General features: G+C 42.5%; 1 protein-coding gene across 2 annotated transcripts; it reads right to left on the bottom strand.

Moving 5' to 3' along the window:
* Positions 1-1,010: 1,010 nt before the first annotated feature.
* khdrbs1b (KH domain containing, RNA binding, signal transduction associated 1b) lies at positions 1,011-16,370 on the bottom strand. Of its 2 annotated transcripts, XR_002276991.1 has the most exons (11): positions 15,926-16,370; positions 13,814-13,935; positions 12,516-12,632; positions 11,961-12,107; positions 9,943-10,076; positions 8,122-8,344; positions 7,428-7,495; positions 7,033-7,091; positions 6,387-6,576; positions 4,213-4,272; positions 1,011-1,909 (listed from the first exon to the last, which is right to left on the bottom strand). XR_002276991.1 is itself a non-coding variant. In XM_020624859.1 (9 exons), exons 1-9 carry the CDS (start codon positions 16,017-16,019, stop codon positions 6,470-6,472), a joined length of 1,071 nt encoding a protein of 356 aa, XP_020480515.1. In that variant the 5' UTR covers positions 16,020-16,370; the 3' UTR covers positions 5,275-6,469. The 2 variants fall into 2 exon arrangements, 1 of the variants encoding a protein (XP_020480515.1); XM_020624859.1 differs by lacking the exons at positions 1,011-1,909; positions 4,213-4,272 and having other exon boundaries at positions 5,275-6,576.
* Between the last annotated feature and the right edge of the window lie 367 nt (positions 16,371-16,737).

The following is a 16,737-nucleotide window of genomic DNA, read 5'->3' as shown; positions in this document are numbered from 1 at the left end:
TCCACACCAAATCTTGGTGACTTCCATTTGATACCATTTTGTACCCTTGAAGTCAATCTCACAAGCTTTTTTCTGTTTTCCAAACATAAGAGCACACAGACTGCTTGTTATAGTAGTCATCCCTGTACATCTTCAAAGCATCCCCTTTACGTACCCTGGAAGATCAAGGACACATGGGGGTCAGCTCACTGCACTTTAAGCACCACAAGTCACCTAGATTATTGCTTCTCCTAATGAGACAGCAGCTGATGTGTATCTGAGGGAGGCTGATCGTCACCATCTTCACAGGCAGCAGCATGCGATGTTCTTCTTATGTGTGAATCTGTCAGTACCAGAAGATGCAATCCAGCTGTCCACCATATCTGCCCACAGTCCACCTCTAGCACATACACTCACTGCATTTTAACACATCCACCTCCGTGTGCTATAACCCCCTCCACCCCCCAGATGACTGATACATGGCTTGCTCAAATTCAAGTCCATTTTTATTGATCACTGACTGCACAGTAGCATTTACTTTCTTTTCCACCTTTCCGCTCTTGAAAGTTCATTGATTCAAGCAAAGGAGATGGCTTCCACAACATCAAATCTTGCATTAGATTACGTGAGACATGGATCATTATTTTAGACATAATGGCAAATAAAACTGAAAAATGATCTGTTTTGGATATGGCCTGTCGACGTTTCATCTCAAATGATAATGTTCTATTCTCTAAGCTGCTAGCATTTTCAATAAACTAAATGGGGCCTCTGACTTAGCTAATGCTGCTTCTGACCAGTGGATTGGGACGGAGAAATTTGTTTTTAATACAGGAAAGTACAGTTTTGACCTCTAAATGTAACTCAGCACCACAGGCAGCTGTAATATCATCAATGATAATGGCAGAAAATGGCACAGAGGGCAATCAAATCAGCAGAGGCATGACGGATAGATGGAGGGAAGTTGGTAATGTCTGTCTTCACCCTCTGTCCCTTTCTCACTTGCAGCTCTCCTCCCAGCTCCAGCCACAAACAGGCCAGTGTCGATTATGAAAGTGTTGCACATTTGCGAGGAGGGTACATGTGAGTACATGCAAATAGGCTGCTGCATGAACATTTACTATCCCCTGGGCTACACAGCCCAGGGGATACAAGCTGTGGCGGTGTGTGTGAGCTTGCAGTGAACTCGGTCACAGTGAGATACTGATCTGCACACTCTCCGGGCAACTTTAACTCTTGAGCGCTGAGTCTAATTTCACACAGCAATAAGGCATCAAAGCTACACATCACACCCCCAGAATGTTGAAAAATCACATTTAAATGCAGATGTCACATGATTCTCTTTGCATACAACTTGCCTCGCAAAAGTGAAGTTCATTTCATGTCTAATTCAAGGGTTAATAGAAATTAAAAATGATTTCACAAGTCTCTATAACAGGAGTGCTCATTTTATGGTAAATTAGGCTGTAACAATTGCATTTGTTGGAAGAGGGGGTGGTCCACACAAACTGAGCACAGCAGCTTGCAATCAGCAAAGGCTTCAAGTGGGTGTATTCAGTGTTAGAAAATAATTACTCAAGAATAATGCCTTGTAATTCACCAGATATGAAATGTAGGCATAGCTGAAACTGGTCCACATGAAACAAGAGCTGCTGTTGCTCTCTGATTGTTCTGGATTTCCTCTGAGCTGAATGTCTTCGCTGACCAGCTGCAGTCTTGCAGTCCTGTTCCAGTGGGAGTCTGAGCCAGCTCCTCTCACCCGCGCCAAATCAACTGGCTCCTGTGGGTCACCTGGCAGCCGGCCACCACACCTCCACCCGCTCCCTGTCAGGAACAGAAAAGGGCTTTGGGCGACTCCTTTCAACAGGGCACCCCAAGAGCTTCATCTGACCACCTCCCTCATGCTGAGCTACTCCCGTGTACAGCTTCACTGCAGCAGAGACAAAACCACAGGAGAGACATCAGCATGAGCAGACATGTCAACACACAAGTCCTCCTCTGCTTTACAGTGATTTTAATGTCAGATAAGAGGTAGTGTTTGCAAAGAAGAGCTCACTTTTTTACATTTTTAAGCAGTGGCTGTAATAAATGAAGTTCATTTTCTTGCCAAGCAGTGCAACTCTTCAACAGTAGCTAAGCAACATTGTGCTAAGTGACACATAATTATTGGAAGGGCTGGTGATTTTGGATGGATTAGTGCATTCATATTTCAGCAACTAATGTGGTCACAGGTTTCAGTTTAGCCTCTGCTAGAATGCCTATGATAATTAAGTTTCTCAAACTCTGACCACCAAGCACTGCTTTCCAAATCATCTTTTTCCTGCCTTCAGGCCACGGACAGGCCATCATGAGAAATCCCTCTGACACCGCTGTCGTCCTGCTGCTGCTTCCATTTCAGGAATCACCAGAGTCCTCTCGCTGCTGTTTTTCCTTCTGTCAAAGAAGCCTTGAGCTACAGATCCTCATTAGTCACTTTCCCTGAGACCACACTGACACCAGCGCAGTGTTCTCCCTCGCTCAGACTCACTGAAGTCTAGTGTGGCCACACGCCAATTCGCAGTCACTGCCAAAAGCAAGCCAACTTGCAGGAACTGGCCAATCATCAGAACTGACCAACCTTGGAAATGCTGTGAATATCATGAATGTGATGCCGCATAACGTTACATGGGCTAGAAGGCCTGGAGGCATCTGCAGCAGTTTCTTGCACAGTGGTCTTTGAGGAAAATGAGAAAAGTTAAAGAACCATACCAGTGGTTTAGAACGTTTTAGACCATTAAGTACAAATTGTGAGGACTTCACATCACAGTTTGAGATGGTTAATCCATCTCAGGGGGACAGCTTTTTTTTTAAGTTAGTCCTGCAAGCAGGGATTAAAACCCTTATTGGTGATTTCAGCTGCAAAAAGAATCACATCCTTTGGGTTTTAGTGGAAATTCAAGATGTCCTAACCTTGATTCTTGTATTAAAGGAATGGTTTGACAATTTGGAAAATGCACTTGGCTTTCTTGTTGAGAGTTAGATAAGAAGACTGACACCACTGTTGTGCCCATCCATTTCATATGAAACTGCCAGCAGAAGGCTAGCTTAGCTTAGCATAAACACAACAAACAGATGGAAACTACTAGCAAAATTATTGGTCCCTGGTTACACCCCTGTCGATCAGCAATATGCCCTTTTTAATTTTTTTTTTTTTTCTTTGTATGGAGCGCAATTTTGCCTTCAGACAGAGACCCTGTCCCACTAGGGCAACTGTGGTGCATTGGATAGAGCAGTCATCTCCCAACCACAAGGTTCAAATCTTGGTGCCGGCAGTCCACATGTCAAAGTGTCCTTGGGCAAAACAAGGTTAATCCCCCCCCCATTGCCCCCGATGGTTAGAGCCATCAGTTGAGTTGGCACCGCAGATGGCTGCCATCGGTTCTATACCGGAAACAAATTTCTTGTGTGTGTAACATACTTGGCCGGCCATACATTCCTTTCTTCCAATTTCTAATCCTTATGCTAAGCTAAACTAGGCTAACTGGTTGCTGCTGTAGCACTGAATTTACCATAAATGACTCCATCCATCCATCCATCCATCATCTATATCGCTTATCCTGAAGAGGGGTGCAGGGGGGCTGGAGCCAATCCCAGCTGACACTGGGCGAGATTGGACAGGCTACACCCTGGTCAGGTCACCAGTCTAACACAGGGCTGACAGAGACCACACACATCCACACTCACCCCTATGGGCAATTTAGAGTGGCCAATCAACCGGACCTGTATCTCTTTGGACTATGGGAGGAAGCTGGAGTACCCGGAGAGAATCCACGCAAGCACAGGGTGAACATGCAAACTCTGCACAGAAAGGCACCAGGTCAAACCCAGAACCTTCTTGCTGCGAGATGACAGCGCTAACCACTTAAAAGGCTGCTGCCTGGACTCAGGTGTCTGAGCACTAATAGTTTTAAGATTCCAAATTGTTCTCTGCTTACTGCAAAAACAAAAAAGGCCCAATACACAGCTGAAGCTGGAGTTGTTCTTTGTGACTGATTGCAAGTTTTAAGTTTATGCACGTTGATTTTCATAAAGTGCTAACATGAACAGATATTAATGGATGCCTGGAAGGTAGAAAAATCAATCTAAGACTTGCTATATGGTTGGTGGTAATGAAAAACATATGGAATGTGTAGTTAATGGGCTAAAGCATGCAAAGCAAGCAGTACGGTCTTTTAAAATGGAACAAAGACCAACCTGAGATTTGTATAGTCTCACTTCAGCAGACTGTCAGTCTCCAGGCACTCAGTCCAATAGCTGTGCATGAAGGAAGGACAAAAACCAAATCAATACCGTGTCTAAACATACTGGGAAAATTGTGAGACAGATCATGCAACGTCTACAGGAGAAGATATGCTCATGCAACTCAAGCTTTGTTTTTTGGTTAACTTTGTACAGGCAGAACCTTTTAAATATTACAGTAAGCAACCTTAACACAGCAAATAAAAAAGTAACAGCAGCTCAACTGTACAGAAGATATTGACATAGATTTGGCTTTGTTCATTTTAGCAAGAGTTGCATTAACACTACTCTAATATATTTTTAGTACACAGAACAGTTATTTTGGTACATAAAATCCACTACTGTATGATATTGGAAGTTACGTTTTTCTTACTTTTGAGTCGATTCTTTTTTGTTGCCATGACTGTAATAAATATTTTAAGAAAGTGTACGCATTTACCAGCAAGTTTACGTCAATGGATAAACACACTACGAAATTAAACATTTAGGGTTAGGTTACCTTTACAGTGGAGTTCTCTAGGTTATAACCATCCTCTCCATTGCACTGCCATTACTCTCTACTAAAGTAGCCATCGCGCCAGCGTCATTCATGACAATGAAGCCTAGACCTGAATGGTGGTTTGAATTCAGTTAATTTTCAAATGCTATAAAAGCAATTCTCATTAACGATTACGACCACAGGTAAGAGGATTGAAAAAGTCTTATACATACCCAGGCATTCAATGCTTTAGAACTCTATACACACTAGGAAGCTATCCAGGTTATTTTAGAGGTCTTACCTCTGGGTCCTTTTTAAAAGGTATAGAAAGAGAGAGAAAGAATAAGTTGTGCTCTTTTGATAATCAATCAAGACATCATTTAGTAGGGTTAAAGTCTTCAGACGTCAATACATTCATTTAGATTTAAAATGCGGTTTTGAATGAGAAACAAAGGAAAACACCTACATCTGACTGCTGAAGGTAGTTTAAAAAAGGCCATTTCAGAATTTTACTAGGACAGGAAACAAATAAAGCAAGTTAAGTTTCATAAAAAACAAACTAAGCTTTATTGACAAACTGCTGCAAAACATCTTTTGGACAAATTTAGTAACCTATTTAGGCAAGCTTACACATGTAGCATAATGCATTTTATGGAGAGGGTACAGATACTAGTGGCAGAATAAGTACAGTTAGGATGTTTTAAAATATGTACAAGAGTTCGGATTGAGCTGCAGGATCCCTTCTCTATAGAAAGAGAAGACCCATGTGGAGATTTTTGTCCCAATCCTTCTGTGTATTTTGTGCATGCAGTTTATAGAGAATCAGATCACAAAATGAAGACCTGAACGTTTTTTTGCATAACAGGAGGCCGTCCCTCGGCCGTGTTCTCAAAATTAATTTTTAACATGTAGAGCAAATTGAGGATATGAGGACAGTCCATCTCAACAGTGTCTATTAGGGCTATATTTCAAAACTCTAAGTACAATAACAAATATTGGTTCCTAAGTCTAAATGGACAACGTTTTTAGAACTATTTAAAAACAAACCATCACCAAGAATGAATTGAACAGATTCCATTAAAATAGATTCTTTAACCTTCACTTAATTTAAGATTTCTTTTTTTTTTTGCTTGTTTCTAAATTACATAATTGAAAGTTTAAAAGGTCTTTTATTTTGCTATATTAACAGAATTTTGAAATGTAGCCTAAATGGGAATCTGCAACTGACCCTCAACAGATTCTTTGTATTTAAAAACAATTAAGATGGCTTCCTTAGACAAGTGGATAATGAGCCACTAATTCCACTTAAAATGATAATTTTCAAACAGTTAAAAAAATTTATGGTCAACACTGCAAAAAAGCCGGAGGGGGGTAAAAAGGGTCAGAGAAGAAAAACACAGCAAAATAAAGAAAAACTCAAAGTAAAAACAACAAAAAAGGACACCAACTTCTCCTCTCTAACCCATCTATAAGCCACTTTAGATGGTTGGATGGATGGACAGGTGGTTGGTTGGAGCAACAAAGTAGGGGTGGGGTAGGGAGTTCGTGGTCAAATGTCAAAAAGCAGTTCCGATTTTCAGTTCCCAATTTGTTCTCTTATATAATGTCCAGTGTAGGAAAAGACTAAACCAAAGACAAAACGGACAATTACTTTTTGTCAGGCTGCTTAAAGCGAGAGCTGCCGTGGTAGACAGGCAGTAGGCAGGGCAACACGTTAAGGGTGGCGAGTCCGCTTCAGTACTGTCTGTACGGGTGCTCCCGGTAAGGCGTCTTGGCACCTCTGGAGGGGGGAGGGGCCTTCCCTGGAACTGTTCGCTGGGTCCCATTCCAGTCATCTTGGCCTGGGGAGGCAACAAGAAATAATAAGAACATCGATCATTCAAACCACTGCCAGGGCTTACTAAGAAAACCAATTTGGCTAAGACACAGTAGAGCTGCCCTGTGGAGTTCTTTTTCTAAATAATGTCGGGTTTACAATCAGAAATTCTCACAAAAACACAACAATCCCAACAAACGCTGGAACTAAATGGTCCGAAAAGCTACACTGGGAACATGGTGGGCTACCAGTAGTTTTAGACTCTGTTCAATTTGAAATTTCAAGCGAGTACATAAATCCTCATCCAGGCAGGAAACGGAAATTAACTACAAGATATGCTGCATATTAATTATATGTACAATTAAAAATACTTTCTTTTGGTTTAGACTCAAATTTATATGCACACTTTCATTGTTCTGCATCATTTTAAAGACGTTTAATTAGGTCATCTTTGTTGACAGTGAATAAAGGTGTTCCTTACCATATGACTCATATGACTCTGTGGTTTCTCCGTGTCCGTAGTCATAGTATTCTGGCTCTCTGGTGGTCAAAAAAAAAGGGGGACAAGAAGAAGGAAAAGTCACTTTTAATCTCTGAAAAACACCAAGTAGCTGCTCACTGAAATATCTAGGGGGATAATTGGCTTCTGAAAGTAAGATCAAAGCTTGGCTCTCTAGCAAGGAACATCTGAGTCTCACATGGTTCTCCTGAATAACACTGCCATCCAAACCATGAAACATGAAGCATCATCAATGCTGAATTTAACCAGAGTGGCTAAAAAATATTTTGATGCTCTACAGTCCCCTTTTGTGTTGAACTAGCAACCAGGCACTGTGAAAAGCAGGTGAAAACAAAAGAGACATCTGATTCACTTACGCCTGTGGCTGACTGTAATAGCTGTCGTATGGCTCGTAGGCTGTGTCTGTATAGCTCTCATCGTAGCCCTGGAGAGGGAAGGAAACAGAGAAAGAGTGAGATTTAAGGAGAGACTCATTCATGATTCATGAATGTCAAGATGTCCCCTAAGTACTACACTTGTACTAAACCAGACATGCTCCCCTTATGTCTCAAACATGGAAAATCACTTATTTCTGTGGTGACGGACAAACACTTCAAAGATAACACAGCACACAGAACACTCTCATTCAAAGGAGATGTGCTGGAGAGGTTCAATTTAGCTACGTCAACCCTGTGATGCTACATCTGTCTGCCTTATCAAAACGACAGCTTAAAGAGATCGTTACTTGTGTATTAACAATATTTAATGAAAGCTGTTGTACATGATGCAGCAGATAACTACATATACTGTACTTTCCGGACTATAAGCCGCTACTTTTGTCGCTTCATGCCCACACCCTCATCATGGACAACACATGACCAAATGCATATGATGCAGCTTTCAAGGCGATCGATCTGGCTGTCGACATATCTCATGTTACAACGTGGACACCTGCGGCTATGTACGAAATGTTTTTTCATCTTACATTTAGTGGATGCGGCTTATAGTCCGGAAATTACAGTAAACTAAAAGAATACACGAGAACTACTTTCCACTGACAATTGTACTTACATATTCATCATAGCTCTCAGCAGCTGCAGCAGGGGTGTGCTGGTGGGGGGGTGGCGCCATCCTCTGGGGAGGCCCAGCAGCTGGGGGCCTGGCGCGGGGGGCTGCTGCTCCCCTAGCAGGTGCTGCAGGGGGTCCTCCTCGGCCTGCTGGGGCACCTCTTACTGCACCACCTCTGGTCACACCACCTCTGGCTGCTACACCACGAGGAGGCATTCCCCTACCCCTAGAGAAAGCAATACCGAGTCAATTCTGTGTTGTCTACTTAAAGGAATAGTTCAACATTTTTAATGCTTGTTTATTTCCTTGTCAAGAGTTGAATGACACCACTCTCATATCTGCACACTAAATAGAAAGCTGCAGCCAGCAACTGGTTAGCACAGCTTAGCATAAAGACTGTAAAACAGGAACAGCTGGTGTAGTGTCCAAAGGCAACAAAATCTGCCTCTTGCACCTCAAAAGCTCACTGCTTAACATAACATATTAGTCTGTTCTGTGTTAAAAGTGCCAGTATAGCTAGGCAATCTGTTTCCAGCTTTTTAATCTAAGCTATACTAATTAGCAGCCGTTCCCAGCAGAGAGACGCAAGAGTGGTATATACTATGTATTCACTATATACTGTCTTGTTTCCATCTGCAGCTGTTAAGGTATTAAGGTAAATATCGACCATAACTGTATATGAAAATGGATGATGCATCACAACTTCCTGCCACTATACAAAAGTGAGGTAAAAATATTGTTAATATGGCTACCTTGCTTTTGTGATGCATTTTGCAACCAGATGCTGTGCAGTAGCGGCCAGAAGCGGAGCTGTGGTATCAGGCTGCCAGTTAACACTGTCAAATCACCCTAAACACACCCCTTTTCATGATCAAATAACCTACTAAAAACAAGTGACCATTTCTACACAAATGACTGTGATAATGTCAGCCTAAAATGACAGAAATCACTTTTGGGAAAAACTCATTTGATGTGTTCTTTAACTTTTTATTTTGGCTCGCACGCCATCCTCTAACATGGAAGAAGCAGGTTTGATGACCTATACTGCAACCAGCATCAGGGGGTGATGGATTTTTGTTAGTTTCACTTCTGGGAGTGGTCACCTCATCTATCTTTAAATACAGTCTGTGAGAGTGACTGTAGGAATGTTTGCATTATTCATTAGGTCCTATTCTGGTTGGCTAGGGGTCAGCGTGAGTCACCACCTCCAGCTAATCAAAGTAAATGCTCATGAATAATGTACATTTTATGTTAATATCTTCCAATACGGAGGTGGAATCTGGGCTGTTTTGAAAGAGGAATTCAGAGAAATCCAACTTGAAGTGAATAAAATGCCACAAATATGTTTAAAATACACAACATTTATATAAATAAGAAGGTCTAAGGACAGAGGGTTTTGTAAGCTGTACAGACTATAAAGCCTCGAGGCTTTGATATGTGCCATTGGGCTAAAAAAAAATAAAATCCGACTTCTGGCATTAGCAATTAGATCTTTTGTGTGAATGGCTACTGGTTTAGATCCACTGTTCTTCCTTAAACACAGAGTTGAATTAGTTTTTCCACATTAATTTTACAGGCAGTACACAGTTTGTATTGTCTCCTGTGAAAAACACACCAAAAACCCTTTCCCTAAGAATAAACACACACAAGAAAATCCACAATAACCAAAAAAAAAGTATACAATATAATGTATTTATGGCCTTGCTCAGCATTTTCTTTGTTACGCTTGCGTAGTAGTAAATAAGCAGCAGATTCTCTACTATCTCAGTGAGACAGCCGTCGCTATATGACAAACCCTGTCTGTGTGTCCATACATATCCTCACCTGTGTCCTCCAGCAGGAGGGATTCCACGGCCCCTGACCGGCAGACCTCCTCGGCCTCGGGCTCCGTGCTCCTGGCCTCCGTTCAGGTAGCCCATCTCCATGAACTGCTCTTGGCAGATATCATCCATCATATCCTAAACACACACACACACACATGCACGCGCAAGCACAGAGGAAGAAAATAAACGCAGGTAAGCGGGTGAGAAACAAGAGCACATGACATGGGAACATGAAAGCTCACAAATGAATAAAAAGATGAGGGAAGAATAAAAATGAATAAAAGAGTGAAACACAATTACAGAAATGCTCAAAACACAACATCCCCCCAGTGACTAACACAGTGAGCAGAAGAGAAAGTCTCAGTGCCAGTGACTCTGTTCATCATGCACAAAATGTAAATCATGTCTCCCAGCACTTCTTGACAAGTCTGGGGTGTCTGCATCAATGGTTATCTCAATCTATCCTTAAAAACAATAAGTTGGGGTGGATTACTGACGTTGTCTGGCTGAGCAGCACAAATCCCTGAACACAATCCACCGCCTTTCTTCAGGGAGCAATCACAAGAGCCGCGCTGTGACCCAATCACTTCTTTTTCATAAATCAGTCCCTGGACTGGAATGGTGACAAAGCTCTAATGATGGTGAAAAAAGGTGGCTACCAGAATATGCAGCGCAGACAACAGGCTTCAATTAATCTGCAGCAACAGCAGGAAAACAAGTCATTTGATTGATTACAAATTCATCTCAGGAGAGGAGCAGTATGAATGCAACTAACAAGCCACAGTGTTGCGTCTTTAGCCATCAAGATATTTAGATTAATGATGTTCCTTTAGACATTACATTCTACAGAATTTTTTTGCCAAGCATCAGCATCAAGAGCTAAAAGAATCTGCAAATGATTCACAGAGGAGCACGGCTCTGCATTTGAATTTACACTGCTAGACATACAGGTACACACGCAAAACAGATGAGGACAAACAGGAGTCAAAGCCTGCGCAATACAGGTAATACATAAAACATTTCCTACAAATCACATCCACCCATTTTCTGTGAACCTGACTCATTTATTAAAATACGGCCCAGATCCAAATGAAGGCCATAAAGCCTGACAGATTATGGCCTTAAACTGTAACGACAGGTTGTGCTTTTTACATAACACGGCAATACCAGCACTGCAACTGGTTCATCAGCCCATTCATCTCACCTCCGATCTAAATTATCCCTGCTTCTATAGAACCCAGCACACTAATTTAAAAATGTAAGGAAACTCACAAACCCTTGGGCCTATTGGCCTGCTTTGGCATGACCCATTGTTCTAGCACTATGGGCGTCAGCTGGGCTTGGCAGCAGACACGGTTGGCCCACACTCAAGAATCTCTCAGCATATAAGCAATAAAGCAGGCGCAGAACATGCAGGGCCGATGTGCCCACGTATCTGTCTCAGAACTCTACATCTCCAGGCTGTGGCTCTCCTCACTCCCTGACGAATAAGACTCGCATAATGAGATGGTGATGAATAAATGTGTAAGCAAGCCACATGAAGGGCTAAACCCACTGATGCTGTGAAAGTGACCCAAGTGCCCTTCTGAAGCCGACTGCTTTTACATGCCCGTTCCATCTTCCCTCTCTGTCCTACTGGGCCCCCCCTCACAAAGCTTCATCTAACAGTAATCGAATCTAATAGTGACTTGAGCATCTTATCAGTTATTAGTTAAAAAACTGCCATTACAGTTTGCTCAAATGCAAAGATTTCCTGGCTTCTCTCTGATTTATATTATTAGAATAGTTAAATAAAGCTCAGGATGTTTTGTAATAAAAATCTACAGATGTCACTTTAGCCTCTGATAACTTGTTTGGTGTTAGTTAATATTGTTGATTTATCATTTATAGACTCAATGATCAATAATAAAAAACAGGTTAATTAACAAAAGAAAAATGATTTACAGCTCTAGTGAAGTCCACACAAGCAAGTCCACAGCCCGCCACTGGAAAACAACAAGCAAACAGCGCAAGACTCACAGGAAACAGGAACTTCTTGACCTCCTCCATGGCATGTGCCATGCGCAGGTAAGCCTCGGGCACGGGGGCAAACACCTCGATGAATACGTGCAGCTCCATGGACAAGTGGGCATACTTGGGCTCGCCACCTTTCCTCAGCCCCTCCTCCTGAAACAAAAGAAACATCACAGGAGTGTCAGCCAGTCAAAGAGAGCACACAGCTAACTGTAATTTAATGAATTATGCAAGAAGCAACTGCATTTCATCCACCTCTCAGTGCATCCTGCATAGGTGTGGAATGCCCTTTCTTTACACTGCTTAATAATCACATCAGACTGGTAGATAATAGGTGTAGCAGACTATCCTGAAGCCTCCTGGAACAGATGTGCAGTCCATGAATGTCCTTGGCTTTACGTCCAAGTGTACTCAAGCTATCCTGCAAGTTGATGCCATTTGGGCTCACTGCCTGCCAACCCTCTTAAGTACAGGCCAGATGTGTTATGACCCCAGGTACCCTTCTCACAGGTGTGTATTACCAAATGTGTGTGATTCTGTGTGTGTGTGTGAGAGCAGTACCTTGGATTTGTCTCTCATGGATCCTTTGCCCAGCACAGAGATCTTGGCTCCAGTCTCTTCCTGCAGACGTTTGATTGTATTGCCCTGAGGTCCCAAAATCTTCCCCACGAAATTGAACTAACAGCAAAACAAAGCAGAACTAAATTAGCCTGACAATCAAGGCAGAGGTTTAATGCCATGGGAGTGAAGGAGCTATCGCTGCCAGGAAACTTGTTGTGCGCACTGCAGCCTTAAGTAGTAGATTTACCAAAGAAGGTCGATATGAACTCTGGAGGGTTGTAATACCATCAGTTACTGTTCACGACAATCATCCAAACACTGAACCAAAACCAATTTGCAATCAGAAGCTGCTATCTTTGCCTCCTCAATCTCTGAACAATGTAATTACCGTGTATATGATGTGTCCTACAATTAGCTGTCACTGCCAAACACACTTAGTTGGGACTTGCCCCAAAGGAAGCAAATCTTCATGGAGTTGTAACAGTAATCTGTAAATGCTTATTAGCTTTGTCATCCCAGACACAGTGGACTGATGTACAAACTAAAACCAGGTCTGTGGGACCTGAAGGCTGCCTTCTCTCACAGACCAAACCCCTACACCATACTGATCTGATGCTCAGGATGGAGAAGCATTTATACATCTTTCCTAGTTAGAACTTCTTGGAATTAAATTAAAGCAGTGCGGTTTGTCAGCTCTTGTCAAAGTCAAACCAAAACCTAAAAAGCTACACAGCAGGCGTTACACAGAGACCGAGTGACTTAAGGTGATGCAAATAAATTTGACAACATGCAAAATAGGCATTATGCAGCTACCAGTGTTTTTTTTATTATTATTATTCTGAAACATACATTCCTTCTCCATCATAAACCATCATCTTAAAACCAATGTAGCCTGACACAGATTGAACCAACGTGGATGAATGCTCCTGAGATTATATGATAAAGCCAATAAGATTTCACTCTGAATAGAAACATTTACTGAGCACAAACAGAAATGATCCAGTCTCCTGAACACAGTGAATTACAGAGCCATCCCAGCCAGAGCAATATTAACATTTTGATCCTTTTAGCGATATTTAAAAACACACCAGTGTCCACTGTAATTATACTCTGGAGTTTAAAGATTAAGGTTGAGAGGAGTAATTTGAGACTCCAAAGTAACCCCATGCCTTTGTGTGGTTGAAACTCAGCTGAAGGATAAATTAAATCAAGTGGGGTTCAAAGTGGTTAATAAGAAAGAGAGAAGAAGAAGAGGTAAAAATAAAAAAATAAAAAGATCAGGGACAAATAAAGCTCACCTTCGGGTACTGTTTGACAGGTATGAGCACTCGCTCCTTAAGTTTGATGTTCTTTGTTGTGAAAAGGTCCAGGTATGTTTCTGCCTCCTTTTTAGTCTCGCCTTTCTGGATTCTATCAATTTCTAGAAGGGAAGAGGTCGCGTTTCAGGCAGTGTCCATGCAATCAAACAGGGTTCAGAGTGACAAAGGACAATATAATCACATTACACAGTAAGCACCGATTTGGCGACTTTCAGGTGCAACCATCACTATAGACGTCAGGATGTAAACTTGGCTACATTTGGCTGAAAAGTGACATTTAGATACTTTGGTTCATTGTGAAGCAGGTCCTATCTGAAAGAGAGCCCTTCTATGGCTTCAAAAACATTCACTCTTCAGCATAATGCTGTCAAATGTTCACAAAGATATCTTGAATTATTTTGACTCAGATCACAAACTCACTGTTAATTGAATGCCAAGCAATGATGTGCCTACGTGAACAAAAGATGTATTTAATTTAGCACTCTTTTGTCATCGTGTCAATATCCCGAATAGAGCTGAAACACTCAAACCCCCTAACATTAGCTGGCTGTAGTTCTTTCAATGTGAGCATTTGCTTTTTTTACCCCATATCTGAGGGGTCTGGACCGCTGGTCGGACAATACCGGACGTGAAGTTTTCATCCTGTACTCTGGGGACATGATGTAATCGATTTTTTTTTCACATTTCATAAGAATAAATAAACAATTACTCAAGAAAACATCCGTCAGACTAATCGATCATTAAAACAATCAGTTGAGGCTCTATCTTGAACGCTTCAAACCACAATTCGCGAGGCAGACATCAACTCTTAGCTGCCCATTCTGCCACCACTTCAATGTGGCACAGCACCTGGCCCCCAGCGCCTCCTCAAACCACCGCCTCTCTCCTGGCTGTGACAGCTTCTGAGCCTGTGATGTGCAAACATGTCAGCTACACCACACTCTACCAGCTGCAGATGTGGGGAAAACCCAGCAGATGCTTTACTGAAGAAACTGACAGCAAACATTCTTGTCTTTCTGGATCATTCCTACTTTCAGTTTCAGAGATGTAGCACATCCTGTTACACAAAGACACCAACTTTATCATTAGCAGAGGTATCTGAGATGCTTGAGTGGAGCAGCAAATAAGACCCAGGCTGCAGAAAATGATTCACAGCCACTGGGAGAGCACTTGGGCAATAACACCAACAAAACAGAGCAATCACTCAGTTTATCTACACCAGTAGCTAGTGTATAATGACCTAATGATGTTTTTGTTCTGTGCATGTTCATTATCTGTAGTATCAATGTAATTCCTCATTCGTGAATTCACAGTATCCCCCAGTATTTGGGCTCGTAGCACTACGTTATTGTGCTTAAGAGAGTTTCTGACATATTAATACAGCGTAGAGACAAAATATTAATAACAGGATCAGGCATGTCAGAGCTCGCTGACGACCACAGGGAAAACTGGATCCCAGGAGCAGTCTTTTCTTTGGCCCCCTCTCCAGCACTGCAGCCCCGCAGCTGCCAACCGCAGTGTCTGGCTCAAGGACACTTCAGCTGCGGGACTGGAAGGTCTCTGTCACCGCTGCTAGGCCGCCTTGGCGTTCACGTACCGAGGTGACCCCAGTCTCGGTTAGTGAACTACTTTGGTTTAATGCTGCGTAGCTGCCAAACAAGCGGATCAACAGGGACTCCACGCCGAAAACAAGCCACCTTCCTCAGATAAGCGGCGCAGCTTTTAAGTTTACACTCGGCACAAGCCTCCACGGTCCCAGAGAAAACTGATTTGACACATCGCAGAGAGGAAGCGGAAATTATTCACGACTGTCCTTTCAAAAGTGTGTGCGCTGATGGTTAGAACAGCTTTATTTACAACTGCTTGCTACATGCAGCCACGAACCACACACAAACCTATCGATTACCGAGCTGTGAAAGTAGTTCACATTAGTGTTGCGGTTAACGTGGCGATCCACGCAAACACATGGCGCTCCACGCATGGAGGTGCGTCTTGGTATGTGCTGACTGAGCCGCGTGTGACCCCCCGGTTAACTTAAAGCATAAACCCTATTCGGAAACTGAAATGATATAGCATGTGGCTGTTCTTTACCTGCGGTTAAAAGTTTCATGGCGTGTGTAAACGACGAGTCCAGGCTGTCCTTCTCCGCCAGCAGCTCGGGAAGGTATTTGTCGTCGTTCTCCATTTTGAGTTTAGAGAGGTGGAAGTCAGGTTCGATGTAACAAAACAGGAAAAAATTACAGTAATAGAAAAAAGTAGTCCACTTATGTAACTACAGAGTGCCGCGAGTCCTCTGCGCAGACGGCGATGTGCATGTGGCTACCGGACGTTTCTGCGACAGTCGGGTCCGATACTTTGCGTGTTTGTGCTTTCCCAGCCTGATTCCCCCTTTTCGGCAGCGCTGTCTAGGTGGAAATGAGAGAACAAAAGCGGCGAGAGACTGAGAGACTATCCGACTCAAGCCACGGAAGTGAGCTCAGAAGGATGTCGCTTTCCGGACTGACGCCGCCTACCGTGTGCGGTGTGGATGCGCGCCGCCTACCGTAGCGACAATCCCACTACCAGATCTTCAGTATTGACATGGGTGTGCCCGAAGTACGGAGTGCGCGACTATTATCATAAAAATGTCAGACGTAATCAGGTGTTGAAGTCCGGAACTAGCCTGGGTGCACTTATTAAATCATTAGTTACAGGTGTATGTGTGGGAGACCCAGAGGTGTTCGTCAGTGATTTTCTTGATCTATGTGGTAATATGCATTATTATTATTATTGGAATGTGCATCTTTATCGTGTTATATAAACTAGTATAGCCAACAAGTTAAACGTGAATTACTTGTGTTATAGTTCATTGAAAGGGAATGTAGATTACTTACTTATTTAAGATTATTCTCAAAAACTAGATA

Source organism: Monopterus albus, unplaced genomic scaffold (assembly GCF_001952655.1).
Source record: "Monopterus albus unplaced genomic scaffold, M_albus_1.0 scaffold340.1, whole genome shotgun sequence".
Lineage (NCBI taxonomy): Eukaryota > Metazoa > Chordata > Actinopteri > Synbranchiformes > Synbranchidae > Monopterus > Monopterus albus.
This window is presented reverse-complemented; position numbering and strand designations above follow the sequence as displayed.